The sequence below is a fragment of the Choloepus didactylus genome, chromosome 5 (assembly GCF_015220235.1).
Source record: "Choloepus didactylus isolate mChoDid1 chromosome 5, mChoDid1.pri, whole genome shotgun sequence".
NCBI lineage: Eukaryota > Metazoa > Chordata > Mammalia > Pilosa > Megalonychidae > Choloepus > Choloepus didactylus.
This window is the reverse complement of record NC_051311.1, coordinates 141338034-141364173: the sequence shown is the minus strand read 5'-3', so window position 1 is coordinate 141364173 and position 26140 is coordinate 141338034. Positions and strand designations below refer to the sequence as shown.

At 38.9% G+C, this 26140-nt stretch overlaps 1 protein-coding gene across 6 annotated transcripts in view; it reads right to left on the bottom strand.

Annotated features, from left to right (window-relative positions):
- ITPRID1 (ITPR interacting domain containing 1) overlaps window positions 1-26140 on the bottom strand; it is a 155475-nt gene that overhangs the window by 103798 nt on the left and 25537 nt on the right. For all 6 annotated transcript variants that reach the window (XM_037837014.1, XM_037837016.1, XM_037837018.1 and 3 more), the window contains exons 2-4: window positions 2340-2521; window positions 1053-1101; window positions 494-537 (exon numbers count right to left, since the gene is read on the bottom strand). In XM_037837014.1, coding sequence (XP_037692942.1) covers window positions 494-537; window positions 1053-1101; window positions 2340-2502 — 256 coding nt within the window. In that variant the 5' untranslated portion in view covers window positions 2503-2521. The remainder of the gene's footprint in view (window positions 1-493; window positions 538-1052; window positions 1102-2339; window positions 2522-26140) is intronic.

The window sequence follows — 26140 nt, the reverse complement described above, 5'->3', positions numbered from 1 at the left end:
GTGTGATACATTTTCTGACTTAGAAATACTTGTACTGTTAACATTAGAATTCAGTCATTTTTTCTTCTTGAGAACAAATGCATCATTGCAGAGAGAAACAATGAGTAAAATTTTGAGGCTGAAGAATAGAAAGAAGCTAGATTTATAAATAAACTACAATGCAGAGTGAGGAAAAATTAAGCAGTTTCAGTACCATTGATTCTGTCCCTTGCAGATGCCCTCCATAGACCCCAGTGAGGCCTCTGCCACAGTCTGATACAGCAAGAGTCTTGGTTTGTAGACCCTGACCTGCCCCTGGGTAAATACGCATCCTTTCTGGGCTTCAGTCTTATATACCAAGTGAAAGGATTGAGCTGAATGGTTTATGAAATGAGTTCCTTTTCTAGGAGCCAATGATCATTCTCATTTTAAGAAGATTTATTCCAACAAACATTTTAATACATCTCCCACTGAAGCCCACAACACGTAACGCTTCTGGGTTCTCCTGTCTTACCAGAGTGGTCAATGCCTTGCTGAAAATTTTCATTTACAGAGACACTATAAAGAGACAAAAAAAAATCATGATTTAAACAATATGTTTAAATAAATTATACTGAATTACGTTTTTAATTAAACAGACAAGAGTAAATTTACAGTCTGACTTTATTAAGAGAGGACTTTTGGAAACCAATAAACAGCCAGGGACTAAAATAATAGTCTAGTTTGTACTTTTAAACTGACATAGAGCATTTGCGTTAAAAGGGTAATCATGCAAGTACCCAATTAAAATAAAAACCCCTATGTACCACATCTCACCCTGGCAGTGTCACCTGCATTGTTTTCATGGATCTTTGCAACAGAAAACCAGACCAGAGACTCTGGGGATAGGGTACAGAGAGAAATGAGAGTAATTTATCTTTGAAACTAGGCTTTTAGATAGAAACAACCATTTCTCTTAAGGATTTTTCAGGAGTGGGAGCCCAGGCAGGAAGTAGGAGAGGGGCCTCACTGATACTACTTCAAATACTAAAGTGCAAAATAATTTCATAATAAGGGCACAAAGAAACACTTACAAAAATCCAGAGTCCAGCCACTGCTGAATACTTCCTTGTTTAGAATCTTCTACAAATGAGAAAGAGACAAACCAGTCAGCCAAAGCACAACCAGCTAAAATTACTCTCATTATCCAGCCACCATTAAATCGTTCTATTGCCTTCATATTTAGTCTTATGTTCCAATACTTATGTTCATTTTTTTCCCAAGACAAACTTCTTTTCCATAATCAGCCTTTCCTGAGTATGCGGTATAAACATGCCAAAGACTGTAACTTTAAAAAATGAAAAAGGAAAAAAAAATGTGAAAGGGAAGAAAAATAAACCTCCAAAGAGCAAGAGATGTTAGAGTAATTTCCAAATTACCTGGCGTGAATACGGAGGGTGAAAAAAACATAAGAGACCTTTGTGTTTTCCTTGTTGGATATAAATCACCACAGAGCCTCTCCTTATTGAATCAGAACATTTACCTAAGGCAGCCAGCCAGTGATGTTTATTTGCAAGGAGTTCTCTGCCAGGTTAGAAACCAAATTTGCATACATTCCAGGGACAATTTGCACCAGAATCCTGAAAAGCCAAAGGCACCCTATGTTGAAGAGGCACCAATCTTTTAAGGTGGATCTTTAATACTGGCTCAACAAATAGTCAACAGCAAAACAGAAAGGTTATAAAGGCAGCATTTCCTGTTAAATATTTGTTTCCATTCTGGTTGGCTACAGGCTATTCTGAGCTGATTTTCTGTGACTCTATCCTATTAAAGAGTGAGGCACTTGAATCACCCCTCACAAGGCATAAAGATGAACTGAAGAGGACAGTGGGTGTGGAAGGCTGTCATCACCCGCTAAATGAAGTGCTGTGAAGGGGCAGAATGAATTGGACAGGATGGTGGACAAGGAGGAAAAGCCATCAAACTGTTATGTCATGGGGGGTACACTCTTACTACTCTTTAAACATTAAAATTATTATCAAGGCTTCATGTGAATAAGAGCCTTTTAATAAAATATTTGATGTCTAAAAGAAGCTCTATGTCTCTGGCACAGTTTCAGGGTCCTGGAGCTTCAAGATGAGAGGACATTGGCTTGGGAAGGAAGCAGTGTCCACTCTTTAGTTGTCTGTCTCCATCAAGAGGGGCTGCGTTCTGAGCATCTGTGTGGGAAGTCAGAAGAGCTTATTTCTTAGAAGTTTCCAGCATCATTCCAGGGAAAGCCAAGTCCTTGTTCTGGAATCATCTACCCCCCAGCCAAAAGCTCCAGTGCCCTCCCACCAACGATAAGATTCCTTCCAACAGCCCCGAAGGCTCTTTCTCACCCATCGTGGGGATGCTCAGACCATGGCTTTCCTCCAAAGTGCCAGGAGGCAGCTGCTCATCCAGGGGGGTCCATGCCCTCTTGGTGGACCTCAGGATCGCCCTCTTGCTCTTTTCCTGGCCTCCTTGAAGGTTGGCAGAACCCGGTGACTTCTCCATCATCATAGGAGAGTAATTCAGCAAACTAATTTAAAATATACACACAAACAAACCAGACACAATGAGCTCAGCTTTCTAGAGAGAGAAGAACACTCTTAGTAAATCGGTTGATCAACCTTTACTATCTTATGGGTGCTTGGCTCACACCTGAGTGAGGTGCCTGAATCAGTGTACTGGAATAGTGACTTCTCAGTGGGAAGGCAGCTGGAAACCAGGGATTAGCTTGGCCTTACCATTCACCAGGACATACACTGCACTCTGAAGCCACTCCACAGTGTGGTGTGATAGGATTTAATTCGGTGATCTGGAATGGGGAGGGAGAGCAGAGAAACTGGACTTGAGAACATGCCCAGCCAAGGAGAAAGCTTAAAAACATTGATCGGCGTGATGAATATCCTTCAAATTTATTTAATAGTTACGTCTGTAGAATCATTTTTAAAGATCCAAAATTTGGAGACAATGATGGCTCTGGAATCAGATAGACCTGGCTGAGTTCTGTCTCTGAGACATTACGTGGCCTGGGGCAAATTACATAACCTCTCTGAATACCCTTATTTTTAAGTTGTGGGTGTTCTGGCCTGCAGGGGCTGGTCTGGCAGGGAGACAAAAGGAAACATCAGGAACAAAGTGAGACATAAACTTTATTATGGGAACTTACAGAAGTGAAGCAGGAAGTCAGTCAAGTTGCTCTGACACCACTGGTTCACAGCTTAGTGTGCAAGTACTCTGCAATTAGGCAGAGATTAGCAAGGCCAGTTACAGAGGCTTGAAACAAAGACATTCCAAAGAGCATGAGGACATGGATACCCGAAAGGGGTTCTTGTGATATAGGGGAAAGATTGACTATCTGCAGAGTGTCAGATAATACCTCAATGACTCCAGAGAAGAGCAGGGCACAGGCTGACATCCTATGCAGAGGAGAGCATGGTGCCTCGCTTACACTGACCATCTGCACACCCCTCTCTCCTTAGGGAGTTAGCTTACACATTAGCTGACCTAGGTGCAGTCTGCTGTGTGCTTTTGGGATTTCAAGGACGTCAGGGAGAGGCCTAGGTCCTGGCTCTGACAGTGGGTAAATTGTGCTGTGTTGTAGTAACTGTTAGCGTCTATGGAGCTCTTATTTTGTGCTTGGTTCTGTCTTGAATTACATCCATTATTTAATGTAATTGCAGTGAAGGAGGTAATATAATTGTCATCATTTTATAGAAAACTGAAGATCAGGGGCATTAAGTTACACCCCAAAGCCATACAGACAGCCAGGACTCAAAGCCAGGTGCTGGAGTTCAAACCCATACCTGTGACTGAAGAGCTGTACCCTCTAGGGTTGTTGGGAAAATTAGGACATTAATAAATATATTATGCACACGGCACAAGAACTATCAAGAACTATCAGATGTTCCCATGACCTCATTTGAACTTTAATAGCATCTTTACGCGTCTTGCAGGGTAAAAGAAGGAAACAGAAACTGATGGTAGCTGTGTAAATTGCTCAAGCTCTACCAGACTATAAGTACCTTGAGAACAAGGGCCACCCTCTTGCTCATTTCTGTGTTTCTACTGACTTCCTTGCACATAGTATGTGCTAAATAAATGTGTATTAAACTAAAATAGCAAAGCTAGCATTCACACCCATACTTTCTCTCTGTTCTCTTCTATGACATGTATTCGAATTTGTATTGATTTTTAGTGCAATTTTATTGATATATTCACACACCATACAGTCATCCAAAGTGTACAGTTGTTCACAGTATCATCATATAGTTGTGCATTCATCACCACAATTAATTTTTTGAACATTTTCAATCCTCCAAAAAATAAAACTAAAAATAAGAATAAAAATAAAAGTAAAAAACACACAAAACATGTCATACTCCTTTTCTTCATTTACTTTTTGTCCCCCTTTTTCTACTCATCTATCCATACACTGGAAAACGTGAGTGTGAGCCACAGGGTTTTCACAATCACACAGTCACACCGTATAAGCTATATAGTTATACAGTCTTCAAGAATCAAGGATACTGGATTGCAGTTCAGCAGTTTCAGGTGTTTCCTTCTAGCTATTCTAAGACACCAAAAACTAAAAAACGGATATCTATATAATGCATAAGAATAACCCCTTTTGGTCAGGAAGGCTTTCTCAATCCCAAGATGCTGGGTCCAGGCTCATCCCTGGGAGTTATGTCCCACATCGCCAGGGAGATTTATACCCCTGGGAGTCATGTGCCATGTAATGGGGAGGCAGTGAGTATACCTGCTGAGTGGGCTTAGAGAGAGACAGATCGAGGACTTGGCCTACTACCATAGTAGTCCTTAATGCTTGCGGAATTATCAGGAATTCCCCAGGTAGGGAATTTTATTGTTTCCACATTTTCCCCCAGGCCCTCAAGGGCCCTTTACAAATACTTTTTATTCTTTGCCCAAATTTCTCTGGGATATATCAGGGTTTCATGCTAACACGTACAAACCAATCAGATCTCATCCCCTATTCAAGGTTCCATGTAATTATGGTGTTTGAATAAACTGACCATTCAAGATAACTTATATAGCATGCTACAGAAAATACAGATTTTCCTACCAAATAAACATCTCTTCCTTTGGTCTCACACACAAGTTGAGGTTTTAAAACATGGTCAATATCATCCTTTTCCTTTTAGTCTGGTTCATTTAGTTCTAATGAAGTCTGTTTTGGTCATATTTCTAATTGAAGTCTGATTCTTTTTCATCTTCTTTAACATTTGCTGTATGGGGTAATGCTGACATTTATAGCTGCTGAACTTTGGCTCTGAGTCTCGGGTGTCATCTCAGATACCTGCAGTTCCAGGGCCCAACCTGGTTATACACAAACATCTCAGAATTTAGAGACAATGGTTGCAACTCATGAATAGATGTGACTGCTGTAAGAACTTACAATCTACGAAACTTCACTGTAAGCCTTCCCCTGATAAACTATGCTCTCAGATTCAATTCTCAGAATTTGCACATTATAGTTAGTCCATATTAGTGAGACATTATAATGTTTGTCTTTTCAGTTATGGCTTATTTCACTCAACATACTGTCCTCAAGGTCCATTCACCTAGCTGCATACCTCACAACTTCATTTCTTCTTGTTGCCACTCAGTATTCTGTTGTATGTATACATCACAGTTCCACTCCATTTATCAATTGATATATCCTTAGGCCACCTCCATCCATTGCGAATCGTGAATATGGCTGCCATAAATACCAGTGTGTAATGTCCACTCATGTTCCTGCTCTCAGTTCTTCCAAGTATATACCCAAAAGGGGGTTGCAGGACCATATGGCAACCCCATAGTTAGCTTCCTGTGGAACCACCACACTGCCCTCCAGCTGGGCTGTGCCATTCCACCTCCCTACCAATAGAGGATAGGTACATCCCTCTCTCCTCATTTTCTCCAGCACTTGTATCCCTCTGTTTGTTTTTTAAACAGTTTTATTCACACACCATATAATCCACCCTAAGTAAACAATCAGTGATTCCAAGTATAATCACATAATTATGCATTCATCACCACAGTCTATATGAGGACATTTCCATTTCTTCCCCAAAGAAAGGAGAAAAAAATTGAAGAAGAAAAATACAAAAGATAGAAGAAAAATAAAAGTAAAATACAGTGAAAAGGTCAGATACCACCACCACCACCACCAAGAATCCCGTATCATTCCCTTATATCCCCCTCTTATAGACATTTAGCTTTGATATGTTGCCTTTGTTACAATTAGTGGAACCATCTTACAATGTTACCGTTAACTATAGACTCTGGTTTGCATTGATTGTATTTTTTCCCCTATGCCATCCAATTTTCAACACCTTGCAATGTTGACATTCATTTGTTCTCCCTCATTTAAAAACATTGTATTTGTAAATTTAATCACCATCATTGACCACTTTAGGTTTTACTAAGTTATGTAATTCCAGTCTTTATCTACTATCTTTCTTTCTGTTGTCATACGTGCCCGTAGCCTTCCTCTTTCAACCATACTCACACTCCTCTTTGTTCAGAGTACTTACTGAGCTCAGCTGACTCCAAAAGCCTTTGTTTTTATTTATGTATTTTTTTCCATCAGCCCCACCTCCTGTCTTCCAGCAGAAAGCTCCAGGTTCCTTTCCTGCTTGCTCTGAGTTTATCTTTGCTCATAGCATGTACTCAGTAGTCCAAATTTGTTAATTAAAACCACAGTTGAAGCTTGGTTAAGCTATATGTCCTTGCTCCTGGCAGGGACTGCTTATTTTTCCCATAGTGAAATTTTCCAACTCAACCAGCTGTGCTAGTGGGGGAGGGGCAACAGCTCCACAGTTTGGGGAGCTTTGCTTACAGTTCTATGCTGTGATCTCAGTCATTTCACCCATTCCAGACTGGTGTATGATGTGTGTTCAGTGATGGATGTACCCCCATCAATTGTTTCACACTATTTTCTGGTTATTCCTGGCTGTTTACTAGTTGCTCCAGGTGACTAGCTAAATTCCTCTCCTCCCTATGCTGCCATCTTGCCCGGCCTCCTGAATTTTTATTGATTTTTTCTTCCAGTTTAGAGAAATGACCATATAGCCAAACACCAACATCAGGAACATTTCTAGCATCCCTCAACTTATATATAATCACTTATCACATGAATGTGGATCATCATTTCTAATCAATGCTTGAACAAGGCAAGTCATTCAGATTTATTGTAAACCTCGGAGTATTTTCTGTCAAGTCCAGATGAGCATTCTAGGTGAAATTGGTGTGACAGTCCCCTTGCATATTTTATGTATTTAAATTTTATCATTTAGTTGAAGTATAAATATACATTTATTGTTGCAACAGTCAGTTGCTACAATAATTAATGATAATTGTGATGACTGTTAATGTTATGTAAAAAAAAGCAATTACAAACAAATTTCAGTTAGTTAAAAATGAAGGCAAAAGGTAAAGAGTTAACTTCTATATTATGAGTTAGCATTTTAGCCAATTAGGAAAAGCTTTATACCCTTTGGAAGCTAATAAATAGTTATAAAATGTCAGTGGTAACACAAGACAGAATTAATGCAGATTAAATTACATTTCTAACCTTTACAGAATTGTTTGGTATACTAGAATTCATAATATAAAAAAAATAACTTTAAGAATTACATTTAATTTGTAGTTATTTGATTTTGTATTAGCCATGGGTCTTCCAAATTGAAAGTTCTCTTTGGGAATGCCTCACATCTTATAAGTGTGAATTCTAATCAGAGAATCAATGATAATGCAAAATTTCACAAGGAGGAAACCTCTAAAATCATGCTTAGCAACATCTATAAAATACAAGACAATCAAGAGTCATAAAGGTTGAAGAAGAATAAGATCCCCAAACAATCTTGCCCCTTCACTGACCTCAGTGTCTATTTAGCAGGGAAGATTTGCACTGCACTGAGAGAAGGAGCTATCAAGCAGCTGACAGTACTCAAATAGTTGCTTCTGTACTATAATGTCAAAATTTAATTTAGCTATCAGTAGTTGACATACAACATTGTAAAAATCATTACATTTTTAAGCAAAAGTGTTGCTTTATTCTGATGTCCCCAAACTTGAATTCGATAATATGTTTGACCTCAGCCACCAGCCTTGCACAACCAGCAAGGATGTCCTCTCTGCCAGCTAAGTTGTACTTGGCCATAAGGCAGGAAAACATCTGCCAAAGAAAGTGGGAACCCTTGCTCAAGGTAAGGGTCAGGGACCAGTTTGTAATGAAACACTCTTTCGTTCCTTCTGTTTTCATGGATGCCTTCCCAGTTAGTAAATAAGTCTGTTTCTGGAAATGGATTCTCCAACACTTGAATGAGCTTCCTTTGGCATCTACATCCTTGATCCCCATCCCTGGTCCCCCAAAAGCTGCCCTTTGGAAAGGGACACAGGTCAGGTGACAGCCTGAAGAGTCCAGCGGTTCAACAGGAGAAGTTATGGCAAGTAGCTGACTTTGGCTGACTTCCCAAGTTACCCCTCTGTCCCCAGGACCATTTTGGATCCAAATTCTTGCCAGCTCTGACTTGGTCCAAAGTGGAAACCTCATCCTGGAGGTTCCCAGGTCTGAGGGTCCCAGTACTGTCTCTCTCTTCAGATCTCTTCTGTTATGATCACTATGTCATTGTTAATCCTTATGTGTGTAAAGAACAACGATGTGTTTTTACATGAGAAGTTGCTTATATTATCATGCATAATTTTAAAAGATGTAAAAATATTTCTAGCATCCCTAATCTTATACTGATCACTGATCTTTCTATCCATACCAAGACTTCAAATGTGTAAAACAAAATGAAACAAAAAACCCAATGTATTGAAAAAGACAAAAATGAAATTTACCAAATGTTTTCAAGCTTTCAAAATTTTAAAAATAATCAAAATTAGGAAAAATGGACTTTACTGCATTAATTTTACATCATATTTGCTTTAACTTGTACAATTTCGTCCATACATGCTCCTTTTTCCTGTGAAACCTTCAGACCAGAGTGATATCATAGAACTTGGTACTTAGATAAACTTAAAGGAGTGAGAGTGATTATATTCTTTTCCTCTGGAGTTATTGAACTTTTCCCACCTAAAGTCAAACAGGTTGTCTTTCCAAATTTGTTGTTCATTTATCTTTGTGTTCTCCATTAATTCTAGTACAACACTTTGCCCAGGGTACATTATCTATAAATATTAGTCAATAGATTGGTTATTTGGGAAAGGAATATACAGTTGGCTTAGCCAGGATTCATGGTTCTTATGTAGTTAAAAGAGCAAGTTTTTCAGGTCATATAACTCTGGATTTTAATCTCAGCTCTGCTGCTTTCTGATATCTTGAGGAGAATTTTCACATTTTCTCATCTTTGAAATGGTTATGAAATAACCACTTCATTGGGAAAATGTAATGAAAAAAATGTTTATGAACCAATTAACACTCCAATGGGTCAGTTTTCTTTCTTTTTCTTTCTGTTCTCCATATTGCCCTCTGTCTTTGTCCTGCCAAGAACTGGTGAGTGAAAGGAGAAGAATCACCAGTCAATGCAATGTTTCTGATGAAGGCTCTCATAGAAGATACCTTTGGCACTAAATTTGTGGATAATGCCATCATCATGAGATCACTTCGTTTGGATAAAAGAGAAGGGGAAATATTGGACAGCAAGAGACAGAGTATTTTTGTGATCGTGCAAGCATGTAAACTGCAGATTTCTCTGAGACTAGTTGAAGGCACATTGGAGTCTAAACATTCCCTCCACCAGGGACCACAGGCTGAAGCTCTAGTCGGGCCACCACTTTGGAATGTGCCTTGTGGTCAAGAGGAGTACTTCATAATGGGAGAACAGTTCCAAGGCACCCTAGGTTCACAGGGATCTCTAACTCCATCTTTATGTCTCCTCTGTGGATTCTTATTATCATAGCCTCTGTTCAGACCCTTATAAGGTCTCAAATAGTGACCAGGCTTTCCTTGTTCCCCTCCAGCCTCCACACTCAGGAACTCCCAAATAGTAGGATTTAAGAGAAGCCTACCTCTCCACATGCTGTGATTCCACTCTTGGAGAAGCCTCCAGAGCCCCTTATGCTCTTAAAAAGATGATGCCCCCGAGCCTCAATACTACTCACATCACCTGCAGAAACTAAGAGACCTGTCCTGAGAGGCTGATGTTGTATGAAGAACTGACTGACTGTTCTTACCCTAGGAGACCATTAGGAGTAATCCCATCATATCCAGGAGACATGCTTAATTCAGTGACCACTGAGAACCAAGTCTTGTCACCCAGACTTCTGTCCTCACATGGCACTGAAAGTCTCCTCGTCTGACTCAATCTCTCATCCTACTTGGACCCTCCAAACTTCTGTGCCCTCTCTAATTCAGGTACCATCACCTGCCAAATGTCCTTATCCTAAATTCTTCTCTGAATGTTCCTTCACTTCTTTACTCTAATTGAAACATGGCCGTGGCTTCCTTTACTGCTCTCCCAATCTGTGGTTCATTTTTTCTTCCTCCCTTACAATCTGGACCATAGATTTGGAGATTGAGATTTCCTCCCTGCTCTTCACTGCTGTCCTCATACCTTGTATCCTCTATCCTTCGAAGTCTATGCCATCAGACTATGTTGTAATCTTAAACATCAAGGCATTCTTGAAATTCTGAAAGTTTTAGGGCAGCACACCTATCATCTTTCTGTGGAAGATTTCATTATCAATGTAGATGACCCATTAATACCTAGTGTGATGGTTAGGTTCATGTGTCAGTGGAGTCATGTGATGGTGCCCAGGTGTCTGGTCAAGCAAGCACTGGCCTAACCGTTACTGCAAGGACATTTGTGGCTGGTTAATAAAACAGAAGGCTGGTTTATTAAATCATCAACTGATTGCATCCATGGCTGATTACATCAATGAAGGGTGTGCCTTTTGCTTGAGAGAATGCAATCAGCTGGATTTAATCAAATCATTTGAAGACTTTTAAGGGACAAGAGAGAGAACTTTCATTTCTTCGCAGCCAGCCAGCCTCTCCTGGGGAGTTCTCCTGGGGAGTTCTCCTGGGGAGAGCCAGCCAGACTCTCCAACTTCATTGGGGTTGCCAGCTTGCTGCCTGCCCTACGGAATTTGGACTTGTGCATCCTGTCCTATAGAATTTGGACTCGTGCATCCTGCCCCACAGAATTTGGGCTCGTGCATCCCCACAGTTGTGTGAGACACTTTTATAAAATCTCATATTTACAGATATCTCCTGTTGGTTCTGTTTCCCTAGAGAACCCTGACTAATACACCTGGCCACGCAGTTCAATGACCTGCTCATTTAACAATGTTTCCCTCCATTGACCACAGTCATTGATTCCCTTGGTTACTTCATCACTGGTAAGGACACTTGCACCAAAATCCCAATTTCAAGCATCCCCTGTCACCTATAACCTACTCATGGATTTCACTTGGTCACCAATTTTGCTCTCCCTATGTATCAATCCTTTCAGGTTACAAGCACGCTGTTATCTCCCTTCTTACAATAATGCTTTATTGACACCCTCACCACCTTCTCCCACTACTCACCCAGTCTTCTGTTTAACCAGTGATTATTCCCAAATTCATTTCTCCAAATTTGGCCTAGCCCCCATCTTCAGACTAGTGTATTCCCACTCACTGGATGTCTCCACTTGGATATTTATACCCATCTTAAACTGAATATGTCCCACACTGACTTCTGTACTCTCTCCTTGACTTCTACATGACTGTCCACAAACCTGCCCCCAATCCAATGTTCCCCATTTCAGTAAATGGCACCACTATTCATACCATTGCTTAGGCCAAAAACTTGCGAGTATTCCTTGATTCCTCAAGTCCTTTCACATCTCATATCATCATAGAAACAAACAAAACCTGCCTTTACAGTATATCTCGGATCCAACCAATCAACCTGATGTGAACCAGAATTTATAGTCTCATGTGGATCATAGCAAAAGGCTCCTCTTTACAGCACCATCCACACCCCCCATTCTCATGATAACCCACTCAAATCAGACTTTTGTAGCCATACCTTCACTGCAACTGCTCTTGTCAAAATTATCGACTTCCAATAGGCTAGTGGTCAACTCTCAGTTCTTATTTTATAAATTCCAGCAGCATTTGATGTAGTTGATGGCTTCCTCTTAATAGTAACAAACTTTTAACTTGATTTTTAACACCACACTCTCCCAGGTTTCCTCCTATGTCACTCACAAGTTTTTTTTTCAAGCTCTTTTGCTGGTTTTCTCCATTCCAGCCCCTAAATGATGAGTTCTCTGGACCTCAATCCTCAGCCCCTTTTATCCTCTTTATCTACATGCCCTCCTTATATGACTGTCACTGTAATTGCTCCTGGGTAATCCTATAGTTCAGTGTTCATCACTATTAAAGTACTTTCACATTGTTTTGTAAGTCTGTGTTTGCACTTTTGTCTGACCACCCTGGGCTATTGTTCAGAACAGAGATCATAGCTGTCATATCACAGTGGCTTGGAAAAGGTCCTTAACGTCTGTGTTGAATGAATGATTCTCTAAATGCATACCAACAAGGAATTAAGGAATATTAAAAGAAATTTTGTTATAGAATTATTAAAGATGTTTTGGTATTCAGCAGTAAATTTCTCAGAGGGTGCAAGTACTATATACTTGCCAGGAATAGGTACACAGAATCAGAAAATAATGCATAGTAGATCTGAATTAGAAAAATTACATATATGAAATATATGTGACGTGTACACAAACACTTATAGATGTATATTTTTGCTCCATTTTGAAGAAAAATTTTCTAAACAAGCTTTTAATGTGCACATCTTCTGTCATTTCAAAGCAAAACTTTCTGAATAAATACTTTCTCTTAACTTCTGTTATGGACCTCCCAACAGCTAATGAGCAAATGAACGATCTTAATCCATCACCAGAGAAACACAAAAGTAATTTATTTTAATTAACAAATAGTTATTGACTGGCTGTATGACATTGGGCATGTAGTTTCAAGTTCTCTGGGAGTGTAATTTCCTCTTGCATGAAATGAGACAATTGGATAAGATAAAATAATTCTCTAGTTTAATTATTCTATTTCTAGCCTTCATGTAGACTGTTTCATATTTGGCTAGTGGAGCTCATATTGTTAAAATATTTTAAAGCTACATTAATCACAACTGTAAAATGAGAATAACAGGACATTGTTCCCATTACTCATAAGTTTGAAAGACCTCTAAGAGCCTCAAAAACTAAAGCAACAAAGTCAAGTCAGGAATAGCCGCCTGCTCTCTCTCCCTATCCAAGAATCAATCTTCTAAAGATTTCCAAATGATTCAGTGGAGTAGAGGCAGATCCTGGGGAAGAGAGCGTTCCGTCAACACTCTGCTGGGAGGAACAAGCAGTCTGTGATGACTTGTTCTGTGGGTGGCTTCCTCCCACCATGAAATATGTAAAGGACGCTCACTCCTGCCACTTAGGAGCAAGTTGGATTGAAAGACAAGGCAGCCATGCCCAAGCCAGAACCCAAAATTAGTCCTCTTGTGCTTGGAGTTTTCACCTTTTGCTGGTGAAAATAAGCAAAAGATTGTTCATTACAGGATCATACAGACAGCTTCCTGGAAACTTGAAAGGGCTTCAAGACTGGTAAAGTTGGATTATATGATTCATCACTGCTGTTCCAATACCTTTTCAACTTTAAGGAGATTTTCTTTTCTCAATGATTCTCTTTTTCCCCACCATTTCCACTCTTTCTTCTCAAAACTTTCCTTGGTTCCTCCTGGGGAGGGGGAAAGAAAGGATGTGGGGGTTATGAGGGAGAGTGAGCCTTTTATTGGATATGTATTGCTTTCTTTTCCTTCCTTTCAAAGCTGAATTATTCTGCTGCCATCATTGGGTTTGTACTTAGTTATAAAATCCCTGAAATCTGCCTTTTGTCCTCTCTGCTCTATTAAAACTGCTGTAGAAGGAAATAAATATCCTCTTCACCAAAGTTAATGGTCTTTAATACATTTTCATGCTTCTTGAAACTGCTGAGCTTGGTTTCTTCTGCCTTTCTTGAAATAAGACATACCTCCTTCTCTCATAATCCAGGACTCCCTTTCTCCTCCTCCTTCTCTGTTTGCTCTCTTTCCTTTTCTTACTGTAACTTCTAACCTCTCCATACTCCCTTCCTGCTATTACTAAGTGCAATCCCTGGTTCCAGCCAGGACAATCTGCAAAGTCCCCTAGACACACAGGCTCATTCTTCAGGAAGAGTTTTTGCTGTAAAGCCTGGAAGAAGTCTCCTAGTTCTCTCTATCTTCAAAACCCAGCTAGTCTTCTGGAGCTAATACAAGTCTCTTTTCTGCCACTCATCCTCCCTGAATACTGGTTCTTGGTGATATTTCCTTTGTTTGATTTTTACAGTATTTTCTATGAACACCAGTCACTTCTGCTCTCATTGGTAACATGTCTCTGTATATTATGAACACACAGTCTGCGAATAATTAGGTGAAGGAATAGACCCCATGCTGCTACCACTTGGGAATCACAAATGTTGCCGGCAAGGTCACTGTGAAAGAGAAGATGAAAGTTTTCCCTTTTGCTACTATTGGTTATTGATATTGAGACAATAAGGCAAAAGCCCTGTGTTGCTGCCAGGGCCTCCATGAGTGGGGAAGTCTTATCTCATCTCCAGGACCAGCACATGGGATGCGTGTCGTGAATCATTATTGCTTTTGAGGTAGGAGGCTTCAATGTGGTGGTGGTTATAGGGAGAATAGGAATATCAAGGAGCATTTTCTCATAAAAATGGTAAAAGCAGTTACATAAAGCTTCTTTCACTTAACATCACTTGACTTAATATAAAAGAAATTTTAATTCATCTATTCATTTATTCAACAGGAAGTTGAACGTCTCCTGTGTGTCATATATGGTGTAAGGCAATGGATTCTTTGGTAGTCATCATGAATCATGAACCCTCATTTATAACATTGTTTCTAAAGGAAATAAAATTATAATGAAAATATAACCTTTATTGAGGATTTACTAACTATTATGACTGAGCTAAATGTTATTTGTGCTTTATATCACTTAACCTTTACAATAACCTACTTCATAAGAACAATCTTACTTTACAACAAAGTAGATGAGAAAGCCAAAGCTAAGAGTGGGTTAGCAACTTGCCACATGTTAAGATTTGAATTTAATCCATCTGCCTCCGGTGTCATGCTTTTGGCCACTTCATTAAGGCACTTCTCCATGTAGACCGATTTCCAGAAAACTAGCTTAACCTTGGAGTAAACTTCTTGGCCCTAGACAGGCTGAATTGCTTTGCCAGTTTATTAGTTTTGTTTCAGGTATTAGTGTTTCTTTGCTTCAACTGGATTTGGGAGAGATCCTGGTTAACACTACTTTTAGAACTCTACACAGGATACATTTTCACCTTTTCTCCCCCAACCCGTTCCATTACTGACTTTTCCTCCCATTACTTCCTAGGAATGGCTTTTCTCTCCGGAAAATACCTGTTCATCCTTCAGTGATCAGATCAAATGCTATCTTCTCTCTATAGCTGCAATGGATTTGCTCCTTTATCTATTGCTCATAACTTTTCACATGTGAAAACAGTCACTCAGTAAAGTTTATTAATTAAGTTGTATGTTAAGTGTGTAGTAGGCATTCAGTTAGGAGTAGGAAATGCTAACGTTTGACCTTTGTGTCTGTAAACAGCAAATGCTTGTACTTGACATTCATGATTTTGACTATTTAAAAGCAACTCCATGTACCCATTCAATATGGTAATTTATAATTTTGAAGAGGCACAACTTTGAATCAATGCACACTATGTTTGCCACACTAAGGGAAATCACCTTGTCTTTGGGTCCTGTTTTATCCTCGACATAGCTGACAGTCATCATTCTAAAAAGTACTTCTGAGCACCCCTTAACTCAGCTTAGACTTTTTTCAGCAATTTTTAATATTGTAGGGGATAGAGAACCAAAAGGCTTTAGCAGTGTGACAAAGGGCATCTATAATCTTGCTCTAGTCTTTCTTCCCAACATCACTGCAATTCATGTTCCTTCATGCACACCACAATCCAGATGCACATAACTACTTGTTATTCTCAAACATGCCTTCTTCTTGGATCTCTCTGGAAGTAGCTCCCTATACTAAAGCTGCCCATCTCTTCACTGAATACCATTTCACTGAGCTTAATATTGAGCTCACTGAGAACACTGAACTCAAGTAGAACTTTCTTTCCTTATCTCCTTCCATTCTTACCCTCACCTGCCTCTGGAACTCACAGCAAACTTGTGCAAGCCCCTAGGGTAGCACTTATCACACAGACTCTATTTTAGTGGTTTATTTACATTCTTTCCTTCCACACTGAATTAAATGAACTCCTTGAAGTCAAGAATTGTGACATTCATTTTTTTTTTTTTTTTTTTTTTGGAAAAGGTAGACTTTTAATAACTGCTTTTATCACCAGGTTATGTCATGCAGTTACAAAGTAGTTAGAAATTTCTGAAAGGATATTATTGTTAATAATAAAAAAAAAGCTCATTCATTACATAAATATGTGACATTCAGTTTTGTATCCATGGTGCCAGGTGCAGGTCATGGACATTAGTAGAGGATCAGCAGTAACTGGTGAATAAATGAGTACTTCTGACCCTGGACTCCATCTTTGCTCTCAGTGGCTGAGAATTGTGACTCACTCATCTTTGTAGCCTCTATTGAGTCAGGCATAGTACTGTGGACTAGTAGCTGCTCATTAAAGTGCATTATATAAATGACCCACAAAATACATGTATTCAAGAATGACATCCATGAATTCAAGTCAATTAAATATGTATGTCTACTGTGTATGAGGAAACTTTCAAGAGCTTACAGTTGATTACAAGAACAATGCTTATTAACTATACTTTGAAACAGAATATACTATGCATTGTAAGAGAAGTATATAACAACTGTTCTCAACTACTAAAGGAGGAAATTGCACATTTGGGGGCATAATAGAAGGCTTCTTGGAAGGGGAAGCATTGACTCACATCTTTGAAGATGGGGCAAACTTTCCAGACAAAGGGGTTGAAATACAAGTGAGCAATTATAGCATAAATTCCACCAACAGTGGCTTTGTGACGATAAACAAATGTTCTTTAATGTTAGCTAACTTAAATCACAAGCCGTCTTGTCTCATGGCTGTTTCTCTTAAGAAAAGTTTTAATTGGACTCCATCACATCTTCCTTCCGTTTAATTCCTGGTGTATTTTAAAATGGCTGGTCAAGTAATTCAATTCAAGATCTTCAGGTGCACATAATAACTTTTAAAAAATATCTTGTTACACAATAAAAATCGCACCACATTTCAGTCCAACAGGAAACCACCATAATGGTGAAGTTCTTAATTGCATAAATGGAAAGTTCCATGGCCAAGAAAACAAAGAAGTAACTGCTAGTGAGGATAAGAAATCAAGATTTAAGCCAGGTCATGTGTCTAAATCCTCTTTCCTACCTGTATTAATTATAGAAGCAAATTATAACAGTATTTTTTACTCTTCTGTTATCAGAGATGCCATCCTTCTTCCTTTTGCACTGTAATCATAATCATAAAATCCCTGGGGAAGTAGAGAATGGGAAAGATTCTTATTCCTTATAAATAATCATAAGAAATTGTCATGATAATACAACTTTGTACCTTTTTGAGTATATTGAGAAGACAAACCTTTCTAGATAAAAATCCACATCTGTAGAAATAGGAAATGGATGCACTGTTTAAAGGATTCCTGCATTAAGGCAGGTAGACTTCAATAAACTTAAGGTGCTTTCTAACTTGAAGATTTGATCCTAAAGGCCCCCATCATTCATTTCATATAAATAAACCTAAATATAAGCTTGCTTATCATTGTTCCAGGTTTATGACTAGATGCCACAAGCTCAGCCATAGGATCCTATTAAAAAGAGAGAGACCATTAAACAAACAGGAAACTACAAATGCTGGAGAGGAAGTGGAGAAATCAGAACTCTTTTCCACCACTGATGGAGAAATCAGAACTCTTATCCACCGCTGGTGGGAATGTATAATTGTACAGCTGCTGTGGAAAACAGTTTGACAGTTCCTCAGAAAACTAAATATCAAGTTACCCTACGATCTGGCAATTCTACTACTAGGCATGTACTCAGAAGATCTGAAAGCAGTGACACGAGCACACGTGCACATAGTGCATTATTCACAGTTGCCAAAAGATGGAAACAATCCAAGTGCCCTTTAACAAAAAATGAATGGATAAACAAAATGTGGTATATACATATGTTAGAATACTATGCAGCAGTAAGAAGGAATGAGGTCCTGAAACGTGACAACATGGATGAACCTTGAGGACATAATGCTGAGTGAAATAAATCAGACACAAAAGAAGAGATACTGTATGTTATCACTAATATGAACTATTTGAATAATGTAAAATCAGTGTCTTAAAATGTAGAATATAGGGGACCTATAGATAGACAAAAGCTAGAGAAGGGTAACTGATTACCTAATCTGTACAGACCTGTTAATGAGGTTGAACTTAAGGGTATGGGAATGGACATGAGTGATGATGGTACATTAACAGGATTATAAGTATCAGTGCTGTATTGAAGGTGAACATCATTGAAAGGGGTTGTTTAAAAGCATGCATCCCACAGATTAGCACTACAAACATAAGTAAGTGTTGCATGATTTACTTCTAAGGTATGACACTGGTACAGAAAGTTAACAACAGAGTGGTATATGGGAAAAACTACCTATTGCATACTATGGACTATATTTAATAGGAATACCTTACTAGTACCACACTAATACTAGGGATAAATAATTTGGGGTGATAAGGGCTTTGGGGTGTTTTGGGTTATGATAATTGTTTAAAACTGAGAGTTATGATGATTGTACAACTAAGTGAAGATGGTGTGTGACATTGATTGTTTATCTTGGACAGAATATATCTACGTGAAATTAGGAACCCCCTACTTAATAAGTCAAGCCCTCAATCTTGAGGCTTGCCCTTGTGAAACTTATGGCTATAAAGGGGATGCTAAGCCTACCTGTAATTATGCCTAAGAATCAATTCCAGAGAACCTCTTTTGTTTCTCAGATGTGGCCTTTGTCTCTCTAAGCCCAACTCTGCAAATAAACCCACTACCCTTCCTACTATGTGGGACATGACTCCCAGGGGAGTAAGTTTCCCTGGTGATGTGGGGCATGACAGGAATGAGCATGGCCTGGGCATCAAGGGCTTGAGAATGCCTTCTTGACCAAAAGGGGGAAAAGAAAGGTAACAAAATAAGGTTTCAGTGGCTAAGAGATTTCAAATAGAGTCGAGAGGTAGCTATCCTGGAGATTACTCTTATGCAAGCTTCAGCTATATATTGCAAATGGCCACAGTATGTCAAGCCCAAATCAACAGTAGTCCCCCAAATCCTAAAGAATACCTAGGTCCCTAGTGGAGACTATATAAAAGTTTCACTCACTAAGTTTATTCCTCAGAAACTTAAATCCTCCAGAGTGTTCCTAGGCCAGATAAGTCCCAAACCCAGAGGCAACAGCCTCTTCGAGAACATCAACCAGGTACAACTCCCTTCACCATAATGTTGACACCCCTTTTCAATATGAACAAGTTAGGATGGTCACTGCCCAGATATCCTGGAAGACTGAGATAGTGATTTAATGAGAGGGAGGAGTAGCAACAGACAAGATAGGATTTAACAGAGGATTACAAATACTGAATCTTTATCTATATCTATCTATCTATCTATCTATCTATCTATCTATCTATCTATCTATCTGTCTGTGTCTATCATCTATCTGTCTATCTATCTATCTATCTATCTATCTATCTATCATCTATCTATCTATCTGTCTGTCTATCATCTGTCATCTGCCTCTAAGGTATAGAACAGCTAGAATGAAAAATTGAAATGGTGGAAGGAAATAATTGAAATGGTGGAACTGTAATCCATAACATTCTTTGAAATTTGTTCTGTAACTACTTGTTAAATGGCACTTTGACAGTTATCACTTTTCTGTATTTATGTTATATTTCACATTTAAAAATGTTAAAAAAGACAGAGAGAGGGAGCAATCGTAGTATGTTCCTACTGCTGCCCTGCTTAAAATAACCTTTGCACAACCAATCAATCATACTTTGTGTGGCCATAAGCTCTTTGACCCAGAAATATGTCTCCCAATTCCCACCATTCTTGATGGTCAGGTCTTGCTCATCAATCTCTAAGCTTCAGCAAATTCAAAGCAACTGTTCCCCACTGCTATAGGAGGTCATGAAAGAATGGAATAAGTAAACAGGTATGGATAATTAATTCATAAAGATTTTGGCAAAAGTTTCTGACAGATGGCTTAGAAGCACAAAGTAACAGCAAACCCTAGGTCCAATATTACTACAGGCTATGTGGATTCAACCCTCTGTACAAGTGATTGACCAAAGGAATATGCCTTTTTTAGAGCATAAAATTATTTATTTCTTTTTCCATTCTTTTTTTACATACAGCATTTATCATTTAATTAAAAAAATTACAAGACACAAAAAGAAGCAAGGAAATATGACCCCTCTTTAAAAGCAGAAACAGTCAATACAACCAGACCCAGAGAGAGTCCAGATACTGGAACTATCAGCCAGGGACTTTAAAATAATTCTAATAAATATATTAAAGAATCTAGTGGAAAGGATAGAAAACATATGAATAGATAGGGAATTTAAACATAAAGATGAAAAATACAGAAAGAAAGAGCTAAATGGAATTCGAGAAATGAAAAACATACAATATCAGAAATAAAGAATTCTTCTGATAGATGCAATAGCAGACTAGACACAGCAGGGGAAAAATAAGTGAACTGTAGGCGAATTTGAAGTCAGATCAATAGAAATTATCCAGACTGCAATACAAAGTGGGCAAAGATTTTTAAAATGGAGCAGAGTTCCCAATATCTGTAGGAAAATAGCAAATGACCCAATATATGTGACAATTGTCCTAGATGGAGAAGAGAGGGAGACTGGGGTAGAAGAAAAGTTTCACAATATAATGGCTGGATATTCTCCAAGGTTGAGGAAAGACATCAACCCATGGATCCAGGAAGCTCAGTGAATTCCAAGCAGGAAAACTATACTTAGGCACATCATAGTCAACCTGCTAAAAACTGAAAATAATGAGAAAAATCTTAAAAGCACCCAGATAAAAAAGACATATCACATAGAGAAGCACAACAGTAAGAATGATATTTGATTTCACATCAGAAACAAAGGAAGGTAAAAGAAAAGAAGGATAAACTTACCATTTTGAAACTAAAAAAAAAGTGAAATTGCAAAATTATGACCACTGAAAACACCCTTCAAAAATGAAGAATAAATAAAGACATTCTCAGAAAAAAAAACTTAAATAATTCATCTTGAGCAGAGCCATGCTGCAAAAATGCTTAAAGAAGAGCTTTAAATTTAAGAGAAATTATACCAGTTAAAAACCTGGTTTAGGAAGAGAGAATGAATATACCTAAAAAGGTAAAACATAAATAAAAATAAAAGACATAAAAAAGTCCTGTTATATAAGGAATATTATATTTAGACATATACATCAAAACATATAATACATAATATATTAATTACATATCTGTTATGTTCACCTGCTTATAATCCCATCCTTGCTTCAATAGCTGATGATAGATAGATAGATAGATAGATAGATAGATAGATAGATGGATAAGATGTTTAAGTCTCCTTAAAAGACTATTGATTGATTAGAACAAAAATATTTGCAGGGCTTTGTGGGATTTAAACATATGCAGAAGCAAAATATGTGACAAGATCACAAAATGCAGAGGGTGGGATTTAGATGAATACTTTTGTAAGCTGTAAAATATCATAACATTCTAAAAGTAGATTCTCATAAGTTAAAGATGCATCTTGCAATCTCTAGAGCTGTTCTGTACAATATTGTAGTCAGAAGACATATGTGGGAAACATTTAGTCCATCAGTAGCACTAGCCACATTTCAAGTGCTCTGTAGCCACACACGGCCAATAGCTATTATATTGGACAGTGAAGAATGGACCATTTCCATCAGTGTAAAATGTTCTATTGGACAGTGCTGTTCTAGAGAAAACACTGAAAAATAAAAATTAAATAAAAAGTTTAAAAATTAAAATGAGGCATAACTAACAAATAGAGAAGAGTATTGAAATAAAATGTATAAAGTAGAATAATAAAAATTGCTTAATTCAACTCCTTCCTTAAAATAAGGCAGAAACAAAAGAACAGTGAAATAAAAAGTATATGGACAAATACAAAAATATCCACCAACACAGTAGACTTAAACCAAACATATCAATAATTACTTTAAATGTAAATAGGCCAAACACCCAAATACAAGGTAGAGATTGTCAAACTGGATTAAAAAAAAAAAAAAGTAATACCCAACTATATGCTATTTACAATGCACTTTAAACATAAAGGCACAGAGATAGGTTGAAAGTCAAAGAAAAAAATTGCCAGGCAAACACTAAGCATGAGAATGCTGCTGTAGCCACATTAAGTATCAGTTAAAGTAGGCTTCAAGATAAAGGGGAAAATTTTACAATTATGAAATGGTCAAACCAAAAAGAAGGCTTAACAATCATTAAATGATCTTACATTTAATAAAACAGCTCCCCAAAACATAACGTAAACATTGACAGAAGTAAAGAGAGACACAGGCAAATCCCAAATCATAGCTAGAGATTTAACATCCTCCTCTCAAAAAAAATACAAAAAGTAGACAGAAATTCAGAAAGGATATAGAAGATTTGAACAGCACCATGAACCAAATGATCTAATGAACATTTTATGGAACACTCAACACAACAATAGCAGAATATACATTTTTCTCTAGTGCACATGGAACATTCACCAGTATAGACCATACACTAGACCATAAAACACATCTTATTAAGTTTTGAAAATCAAAATCACACAAATCATGTTTTCTGACAAAAAACAGTATTAAATTAGGAACCCATAACAATAAAGTACCTAGAGAATTCCCAAATATTTGGAAATCAAAGCATAATACTTTAAATAACCCATGGGTTAAAGAATAAATCACAAGGAAAATTATAAAATATTTGAACTTCAATATAAACTGCAATAAGAAACATTTTGATTTGAAAATATTTATATTTCATTATAAAAATTAATGAAAGTGGCCCTCTCTCTCTGGCTAAGCCAACTTGAAAGGTGAAATCACTGCCCTCCCCCCTACGTGGGATCAGACACCCAGGGAAGTGAATCTCCCTGGCAACGTGGAATATGACTCCCGGGGAGGAATGTAGACCCGGCATCGTGGGATGGAGAACATCTTCTTGACCAAAAGGGGGATGTGAAAGGAAATGAAATAAGCTTCAGTGGCAGAGAGATTCCAAAACGAGCCGAGAGATCACTCTGGTGGGCACTCTTACGCACACTTTAGACAACCTTTTTTAGGTTCTAAAGAATTGGGGTAGCTGGTGGTGGATACCTGAAACTATTAAACTACAACCCAGAACCCATGAATCTCGAAGACAGTTGTATAAAAATGTAGCTTATGGAGGCGGGGCAAGATGGCAGACTGGTGAGCTGTATGTTTTAGTTACTCCTCCAGGAAAGTAGGTAAAAAGCCAGGAACTGCGTGGACTGGACACCACAGAGCAATCTGTCTTTGGGCATACTTCATACAACACTCATGAAAACGTGGAACTGCTGAGATCAGCGAAATCTGTAAGTTTTTGCGGCCAGGGGACCCGCGCCCCTCCCTGCCAGGCTCAGTCCCGGGGGAGGAGGGGCTGTCAGCTCCAGGAAGGAGAAGGGAGAATTGCAGTGGCTGCTCTTACCGGAAACTCATTCTACTGATTCAAACTCCAACCATAGATAGACTGAGGCCAGACACCAGAGACTCTGAGAGCAGCCAGCCCAGCAGAGAGGAGACAGGCATAGAAAAAAAACAACACGAAAAAACTCCAAAATAAAAGCAGAGGATTTTTGGAGTTCTGGTGAACACAGAAAGGGGAAGGGCGGAGATCAGGCCTTGAGGCGCATATGCAAATCCCGAAGCAAGGCTGATCTCTCTGCCCTGGGCACTTTTCCTTAATGGCCCTGGTTGCTTTGTCTATTAGCATTTCAATAACCCATTAGATCTCTGAGGAGGGCCGTTTTTTTTTATTTATTTATTTTTTTTAAATCCTTTTTGCTTTTTCTAAAACAATTACTCTAAGAAGCTCAATACAGAAAGCTTCAAAGAATTGAAATTTGGGCACGTCAAGTCAAGAGCAGAACTAAGAGAGCTCTGAGACAAAAGGCAATAATCCAGTGGCTGAGAAAATTCACTAAACAACACAACTTCCCAAGAAAAGGGGGGTGTCCGCTCACAGCCACCATCCTGGTGGACAGGAAACACTCCTGCCCATCGCCAGCCCCATAGCCCAGAGCTGCCCCAGACAACCCAGTGTGACGGAAGTGCTTCAAATAACAGGCACACACCACAAAACTGGGCGTGGACATTAGCCTTCCCTGCAACCTCAGCTGAATGTCCCAGAGCTGGGAAGGGGGAGCAGTGTGAATTAACAGAGCCCCATTCAGCCATCATTTGAGCAGACTGGGAGCCTCCCAACACAGCCCAGCAGCCCAGAACTGCCCTGGGGGGACGGCACTCACCTGCGACATAGCACAGTCATCCCTCAACAGAGGACCCGGGGTGCACAGCCTGGAAGAGGGGCCCACTTGCAAGTCTCAGGAGCCATACGCCAATACCAAAGACTTGTGGGTCAGTGGCAGAGACAAACTGTGGCAGGACTGAACTGAAGGATTAGACTATTGCAGTAGCTTTAAAACTCTAGGATCATCAGGGAGATTTGATTGTTAGGGCCACCCCCCCTCCCCGACTGCCCAGAAACACGCCCCACATACAGGGCAGGCAACACCAACTACACACGCAAGCTTGGGACACCAATTGGGCCCCACAAGACTCACTCCCCCACTCACCAAAAAGGCTAAGCAGGGGAGATCTGGCTTGTGGAGAACAGGTGGCTCGTGGACGCCACCTGCTGGTTAGTTAGAGAAAGTGTACTCCACGAAGCTGTAGATCTGATAAATTAGAGATAAGGACTTCAACTGGTCTACAAACCCTAAAAGAACCCTATCAAGGTCAGCAAATGCCACGAGGCCAAAAACAACAGAAAATTATAAAGCATATGAAAAAACCAGACGATATGGATAACCCAAGCCCAAGCACCCAAATCAAAAGACCAGAAGAGACACACCTAGAGCAGCTACTCAAAGAACTAAAGATGAACAATGAGACCCTAGTACGGGATATGAAGGAAATCAAGAAGACCCTAGAAGAGCATAAAGAAGACATTGCAAGACTAAATAAAAAAATGGATGATCTTATGGAAATTAAAGAAACTGTTGACCAAATTAAAAAGATTCTGGACACTCATAGTACAAGACTAGAGGAAGTTGAACAACGAATCAGTGACCTGGAAGATGACAGAATGGAAAATGAAAACATAAAAGAAAGAATGGGGAAAAAAATTGAAAAACTCGAAATGGACCTCAGGGATATGATAGATAATATGAAACGTCCGAATATAAGACTCATTGGTGTCCCAGAAGGGGAAGAAAAGGGTAAAGGTCTAGGAAGAGTATTCAAAGAAATTGTTGGGGAAAACTTCCCAAATCTTCTAAACAACATAAATACACAAATCATAAATGCTCAGCGAACTCCAAATAGAATAAATCCAAAAAAACCCACTCCGAGACATATACTGATCACACTGTCAAACATAGAAGAGAAGGAGCAAGTTCTGAAAGCAGCAAGAGAAAAGCAATTCACCACATACAAAGGAAACAGCATAAGACTAAGTAGTGACTACTCAGCAGCCACCATGGAGGCGAGAAGGCAGTGGCACGATATATTTAAAATTCTGAGTGAGAGGAATTTCCAGCCAAGAATACTTTATCCAGCAAAGCTCTCCTTCAAATTTGAGGGAGAGCTTAAATTTTTCACAGACAAAGAAATGCTGAGAGAATTTGCTAACAAGAGACCTGCCCTACTGGAGATACTAAAGGGAGCCCTACAGACAGAGAAACAAAGACAGGACAGAGAGACTTGGAGAAAGGTTCAGTACTAAAGAGATTCGGTAT